Below are 7,803 nucleotides of genomic sequence, written 5' to 3' on the forward strand. Positions count from 1 at the left end.
AGCACCTTCTCTGGTTGTTTCGACATCTTCTTAGCTTTTTGGGTGGGCTTTTGTTTTGAGTTTCTTTTTGTTTGGGAATGAATGTGACTAGCTTCTAGTATCTATCCCCACAGACGGCGCCAATTGTTCCGGGTGTAATTCCAGAGCAAGTATTGTTACCACCCGCGGCTTGTAGAATGATGTCTTGAGTTGAATCCTTCTTGTCTTAATCGTTCCTCTCGGCCTCTCCTGCAACAATGAACGAACTGAGGGCTTGGCTTTGTGCCAAGCGTACTCACTCCGACGCTCAAGTCAGTAAACTTAAAGGATTAAGTTGTGTTGCTTGGCTAAGTATGTATTGTAGAGAGATAAGGAAGATATTACCAGATGAATAGTGTATTTAGGTTAAGTTGTGGATTAATTGGATCCTTTCCTCAATGAAGGTTGAGGAGTATTTATAGACTTTCACCTTTTGTCACGTAGTGGCCAAGTGGCCAAGTGGTTAGCAGGTGGAAAGACTGATCTACCCTCGGCCGAGGGACCCATGACAGGCCGGCGGGCCCTGTTGACTCGCCGCCGAGGGGTCTTGGATATGAGTTCGCGGATATGTGCCCCGGCTGGCTAATTGTCCTAGCCGAGGCACAAGAGACAGGCCGACAGGCTGCGTCGGTTAGGCCGTCTAAGTCGTTGACTTGCTGTAGATATCTTTGACCTTACTCAGTATGTTGACTCGGTCAGCGGGTGCAGAATATGCCCCATCACTTCTTATACCCCTACTTTTTAGGAAAATCCACTTGTACCCTCCAACTTCCGAGTTATTCTCACATATACCCCTTAAGTATAGTAAATGATGAATATTAAGGATAAAGGGTGGTAAAAGGGTAAAAGATGAATGTTGATGATGATAAGAAGTCAGGTAAAAATGTATTTGGAGGGAAAAATGATGTTTGTTCGAGAGAAAACAAATATTGTATTTATTTCAATTAAGGTATGATATTGTTTACATAGCCCTGAACATTTTACATAAGGGTATTTAACACTTCTTTCCCACTTCGTAATGACAAACGAGAATTCACTTAACATTTTAATTGTTGGTGCTTAGTATTATGATGTTGGAGTGTGGGCTTTCCTTAAAAGTAAGGGTACAATTGTACAAGTGAGACTAGTCTATACTTAAGGGATATAAGTGAGAATAATTAGTAAATTGAAGGGTACAAGTGGGCTTTTCTGAAAAGTAGATGTACAAGTAAGATTAGCCTAGAGCAGAGGGGTACAAGTGAGAATTTCCCTTGTTTCTATTTGAGATACAATTTAATTAAGTTAGTGTAATATTTTAGTAATATATACTCTATAAATTTTATTTATGGGCCATTGCTTTTATATTACTCATTTACTCAATATATTTAATAACTCATCATGTGCATTTGATGTGTATTGTAAAGTAGATTCATTAATCACTTATGGAAGCACATTTGCTATGTTTGGTATAATAATGAAGAGCAAGATCCTCTCTATTTCCTTCTCTCCATTTTTTGTCCATTTTCTCTCACAATTATATATTATATTATTATTCCTCATTTATCTTATCAATTACTTGCGCCATTAGATCGTTCTAAAATATGATCCGGACCGTTAAAAGGAAATGGAAGGAAATGGAGAGAAGAAGAAATGGAGAGGATGTGTGTTGAATAATGAATGTGGAAAATACCTGTGTTTTCTAGGAGGATGTCCTTATACTTATCGATTAAAATAAAAAAGGATATTCTCTTGTGTACCCCTCGACTTTTTCATTTTTTAAGATGTACCCCTCTTTTCTTGCAAAAAAACTTTGACCGTCAATAACTCTTGGCTACAAGTTCAGAATACGATAAACGTTTTTTTTTAAATTGACCGTCTTTAAGAGGTCTTCAATTTGAAAAAGAATTCACCGGCGTCTCAATTCGTAGTCGGCAATTATGGTCGGTCAAAGTTTATTCGTTAGAAAAGCTTTGACCAACCATAACTACTGGCTACGAGTTCAAAGAGTGGTGATTTTTTTTTTCAAATTCAAGGCCTTGACGAGATAATTTGTTTGAGAAAAAAAAAGTACCGCTTTCTGAACTCGTAACAGAGAATTATTGTTAGTCAAATTTTTTTTGTGAAAAACGAGAGGTACACCATAGAAAACGAAAAAGTTCAGGGGTACATGAGAGAATATCCCAAATAAAAATAAGGAGAATGGTCCTTCTTTTTTTAGTGTAAGGAGCCATCATCCCAATCTAAATGCATGCTTTATTGAGTTGTTAAGGTCTTGCTTGTAACCTTTCACAATTTCTTTTTTATTGGGTCTTCCATTTAAAGCTTGCATTGTGAGAGGTCACAAGTTTGTGACGAAAAATCTCTGTCACAAGTTTGTGATGGATAAGAATTTGTGGTTGTTCATAGTGGATAGTTACTAATTTTTGATCGGTTGTTTTCAGTATTAACTAGGTACTTGTAAGCAGAAAGGATTCTCTGTCCCACTTTTGTGTCACATTGTGTATGCCATTTCACTCACCTTTTGACACATCACTTGTTGTAAAATAAAATATTGCAATAATTATATTAATTTGTTGATGTGTTAGAAGGTGATTGGAGTGGTACATACATTGAAACACCAAATGGGACAGAGGATCCCCACTCACTTGTAAGTTGTACACTTGTACCTCTTTCATCTCATTTTTATTATGCTGTTTTTTATTTGGGAGGATTTAAGAAAAAGTGGTGAATTATTCACTTTATCCCTTAAATGAAAAAAGAGTTGAAATTCCAACTTTATGATGATTGTAGTGGTATTTACAGTAATTATCTAGGAGTAATATTGGATAATTAAAGTTTTTCGAAACTAAATCTAAAAAGGAAACAATAATTATTGAATAAAATTTGAAGGAAAAGTGTACCACCGTAAAAGTGGGATGGAGCCATGGAAGGAGTAACTTATAAGTCTATATAAGGGCATTTTAATGTTGAGATTAATGGACAAATTTGTCGTTTCAATATTTTTATGATTGAAAAATTACAGTCTATTGCACTTTGACCTCAAAATTCGACGTAGTGGGGAGAAAGGTATTGGGGGCGAGCTTCATAGCAATGATAGTGGGACGGGACAAAGCTGAAGTCAGTGAGTAGCTCGAGGGTGGTTTTACCAGATTTTGAGGATGGGTGTGATAGGGAGGGAGGTTTGCAGGAGCAAGGAGAGAGCCGATAAGGGGTGACACATATGGCTGGGGAGGGACAGGCGGGGTTTTTGAGCTGTGCTGATGTACAGCGTGATGTCGAGGGGGAAGAAAGTGGGGGAGCTCAGAATGTTGCAGTTATTAACAGTACGGTGGGAAAGGGGAAGGGCAAAAAAGGAGAATGGAGAAGATGGGATAGGGGAGGAGCTCAAACAGCAGGGGAGAATAGGGTGGAGAACACGAGTGGTGGGAAGCGTGAGAGGGAGGAGACAATAAGATGTGAACGGGGTAAGAGAATGAAGACTATTTCAGACGGAGGCGTCTTAATACCTGAGGCGGAGGTTGAGGTGACTCAACCCCGCTGGGCCCAATGAATCTTTTAAGTCTTAACTGTCTGGGCTTGGGCAACCCCGACACGGTGAATGCCCTTCGTACATTAGTGCGGAGGGAGGCCCCGGCCATGAACTTTCTTTGCGAGACGAAGCTTTGTGGTCGTGATATGAGGAGGGTGAGGGAACGTTTGGGTGAATATAATGGGATTGAAGTGGATCGTGTAGGTAGGTCGGGAGGTCTCACTTTCTTATGGAAAAAGGAGGTCGATTGTAATTTTGTATCAACTTCTGTTCACCATGTTGACTGTCATATCCGAGAGAGAGAGAAAGAGTGGAGAATCACGGGTTTCTATGGGTGGTCGGCTGTCTCGGACCGTCATCTTTCTTGGGAACTATTGCGCTTGCTCCATCACCAGTCGGCCCATCCATGGGTTTGTATTGGAAATTTCAATGAGATTTTTTATTTTACTGAGATGAAGGGAGGAAGCCGTGCTCAATGGCAAATGAATAATTTCCAATCGGCTATTGATGACTGTGGGTTGAGGGATGTTCCTTGGGAAGGGTACAAATTCACTTTTGATAATGGTCAATCGGGGGATGCTAATCGCCAATGCAGACTTGATCGAGCCCTTTGCACTGAAACATGGTTAGATCTCTTTCCTTATGCTAGACTTTTTCACCTTGATCGGGAGTGGTCGGACCATGCCCCATTGCGATTGGCTTTTGATCGACGTGAGATTGGAAGCAAGACTAGGAGTAGGTTCCGCTTTGAGCAGATATGGGTTGGTGAGGAGGGCTGCGAAGAGGCTATTATTAGAGGGGTCGAGAAGGGGCAAGAGGATTTGGTGGATTCGTTAAGGGCGTGTGGGAAGGAATTATTTGCGTGGAAGAAGACTAGTATTGGGAAGATAAGTCGATCGCTGGAATTGAAACGGAAACAGTTTGCTCGTCTCAATGAGGGTGATAGAACGGAACGCAGTGTACAGAAACAGAGGAAGCTCATAGCGGAAATAGCGAGCTTATATAGACAAGAGGAGCAATATTGGCGACAGAGGTCACGTGCGCTATGGCTTAGGGATGGAGACCGTAATACTAAATTTTTCCACTCACGAGCAGGGGAGCGTAAACGTAAGAATTTTATTGGGAATCTTGTGGATGATGCTGGGCAGTGCGTGTGGGGGAAGAGGAGGTTTCGACGGTGGCGGTTGATTACTTCAAAGGGCTTTTTACCTCGGCTGAACCATCGAATTTTGAGGCCGTTTTAGAGGGTATTGAGGGGCGGGTGACTGCCCGGATGAACCATGTATTGCAAGCGGAGTTGAAGCGAAAATTATTGAAGCTTTAAATAAAATGCATCCTTTAAAGGCTCCTGGACCCGATGGTATGAATGGCCTATTTTACCAATCTTATTGGCAGATTATTGGGTCCAATGTTGTGAGTACAGTGCTCGAAATCCTCCGTGGTCACAGGTCACTGACTCGACTCAATAAAACTAATATCGTCTTAATTCCAAAGAAGAAGGCGCCAGATAAAATTCGCGACTTTAGGCCAATTAGTCTCTGCAATGTGGCCTATAAATTAGTCTCTAAAGTGCTTGCGAACCGTCTGAAAATTTTTCTCGGGGAAATTATTTCGGAAAATCAAAGCGCGTTTACACCGGGTCGACTTATATCCGACAATATTTTAATTGCTTTCGAGATTTTCCATCATATGAAGAATAATAGACAGACGGAGGGACATATGGCGATCAAGCTCGACATGGCTAAAGCGTATGATAGGGTGGAGTGGGGGTTCTTAAGGCGGGTTTTAATTCGGATGGGTTTCGATACTCAGTGGGTGCAACGAGTTATGGACTGTGTATCTACCGTCACCTTTTCGGTTCTTATCAACGGGACACCATCAGAGGAATTTCAACCGAGCCGAGGATTACGTCAAGGTGACCCCTTATCCCCGTATCTCTTTCTTTTATGTGCGGAAGTTTTATCCAATATGCTTAGAAGGGCGGTCGAAAATGGTGCGATTCATGGCATTAGGGTGGCCCCCTCGGTACCTTCTGTGTCTCATTTACTCTTTGCCGATGATAGCATTTTTTCGTGAAAGCTAACCTGGAGGAGGCGATTGTTATTAATGATATTTTACGTCGATATGAGGAGGCTTCGGGGCAGCTTGTAAGTTTGGATAAAACTACCGTATCTTTTAGCTAGGGGGTTAATGGGGAGCAACGAAGCAGAATGGCGGAATGTCTCGGGGTGGTCGGAGTGGAGGAACAAGCTCGCTATTTGGGGCTTCCCACGGTTATTGGCCGATCGAAAAAGGTTATTACGGATATTATTCGTGATAAACTTTGCAAAAAATTACAAGGGTGGCGCGGGAAAATTTTGTCTAGGGCTGGTAAGGAGATTCTTATAAAGGCAGTTGCCAATTCGCTTCCTACCTATGTGATGAGTGTGTTTAAAATTCCTGCAAACTTTTGTGATGAGCTGAGATCGATTGTTTCGAAATTTTGGTGGGGGCATGAGGAGAATAAGCGAGGTATTCATTGGGTGGCGTGGAAGAAATTGGTTCGACCGAAGGGAAAAGGAGGCTTGGGCTTTCGTGATTTTCGGTTGTTCAACATCGCTTTGTTGGGCAAGCAAGCTTGGCGATTGGTAACTACTCCTGATAGTTTGTGGACGCGAATTATGAAAGCAAAATACTTCCCTGCAAGTGATTTTATGTCGGCCTCTCTAGGACACAACCCGAGTTATACTTGGCGTAGTATTTTCGAAGCCCGGACTGTTTTGGAGCGTGGTATGCGTAGGAGAATTGGGGATGGCAATGACACAAAAATGTGGGGACATGCTTGGCTGCCTAATTCCCACTCGAGCCGGATTATTTCGCCTTGTGCACCTGGAAACGACGAGTTGATGGTTGCGGAATTGATGAGGCCGAATAGGAGGGGTTGGGATGAAGAAAAGTTAGAGCTCTTGCTGCTTCCTTTTTAGAGGGATTGGGTTCGGAATATTCGTCTTAGTTCAAATAGGCCGAGGGATCTATGGTACTGGGGACATGAAAAGGACGGGTTGTATACGGTACGAAGTGCGTACAAAATGTTTGTGGGGTATGAAGGGGATATGGTTGGCTCTTCGGACTGGACGAGGGATCGTTGGCTCTGGAATCGGCTCTGGAAAGTTTCGGTTTGGCCCCGCGTGAAGCTCTTCTTCTGGCAAATGTGTAGTGAAGCATTGGCAACACGAGAAAACATCGCAGCCCGGATAGGAGGTGAGTACTCTTTGTGTCCTTTTTGTAATGCGGCCTTTGAATCTAGCATTCATCTTTTCAGGGACTGTGGGGTGGCCTCTTGGGCATGGGACGAGCTGGGATTGGAGGACGTGTTGGGGGGAGGGGGCAGGATGTGCGAGAATGGGTTGAAGTTCGATGGAACGAGATGAGCCAAGAGGAATGTGTGTGGTTTATGGTGGATTGCTGGGTCATTTGGGAGCATAGAAACAAGGTCGTTTTTGACAACATTATGGTGGAACCGGCTGTGGTAGTGAGGCGGGTAAGGGATGTTGTATGTGAGGGAGTTGGAGAGAGTGATAGTGTGGAGAAGGGGAGAAGGAGCAGGTCGACCTCACGGGGGACAGGGGAAGGAGATAACGGGTGGCAAGCGGCGAGGGAGGGGTATTTAAAGATCAACGTGGACGCGGGTATTAAAGAAGATGTGGGTGTTGACACGGGTATTGTGTGTCGTGACAGCCGAGGTGAGGTCTTATGGGGTGTGTCCATTGCTCGTCAACGGGTTTGGGAAGCACATGTAGCTGAGGCGGTTGCGGTCCTTGATGGTTTGGAGGAAGCTGCAAGAAGAGGGGTCCAAAAGCTGGAAGTCGAGAGCGATTGCCTTCAAGTAATTGAAGCGATTCAAGATCGAAGACATGGGAGGAGCATTTTCTCGCCAATTATAGATGATATAGTAAATTGTAGTTTTAATTTTGAGTCTATTGTTTGGTTACATGTTAGTCGTATTAATAACTGTGTAGCTCACGCTTTAGCACACTGTAGTCCGCGTACTCTTGGTAGGGTAGTTTGAGAGGATGGTCTACCACCTTCCGCGAACACTGCTGCTTCGTTTGATCGTTTATTAATCGAGTAATACCTTCGGGTTTTCCTTTCAAAAAAAAAATACTCATTTATTATTATTTTTTTGTATAAAGATAGTTACGATGACAATATGTTACTAACGCTTGACAGTACCCTATTCAAGTCACATATCTCAGCTCTCGGGACTTTATCGATCAAACTAAATATCTAACATACAC

The 7,803-nt window shown here is 42.8% G+C and overlaps 2 protein-coding genes across 2 annotated transcripts; both read left to right on the forward strand.

Moving 5' to 3' along the window:
* The first annotated feature begins 3,543 nt into the window (after positions 1-3,543).
* Positions 3,544-4,850, forward strand: LOC141644025 (uncharacterized). Its single transcript, XM_074453440.1, has 2 exons — positions 3,544-4,591; positions 4,675-4,850. The coding sequence occupies exons 1-2, from the start codon at positions 3,544-3,546 to the stop codon at positions 4,848-4,850; spliced, it is 1,224 nt and encodes a 407-aa protein (XP_074309541.1).
* Positions 4,851-5,736: 886 nt separating this feature from the next.
* On the forward strand, positions 5,737-7,574 carry LOC141644043 (uncharacterized). The gene is made up of 3 exons (XM_074453461.1): positions 5,737-6,461; positions 6,614-6,710; positions 6,828-7,574. Exons 1-3 carry the CDS (start codon positions 5,737-5,739, stop codon positions 7,572-7,574), a joined length of 1,569 nt encoding a protein of 522 aa, XP_074309562.1.
* Positions 7,575-7,803: the final 229 nt, after the last annotated feature.

This window comes from Silene latifolia, chromosome 1 (genome assembly GCF_048544455.1).
Source record: "Silene latifolia isolate original U9 population chromosome 1, ASM4854445v1, whole genome shotgun sequence".
NCBI lineage: Eukaryota > Viridiplantae > Streptophyta > Magnoliopsida > Caryophyllales > Caryophyllaceae > Silene > Silene latifolia.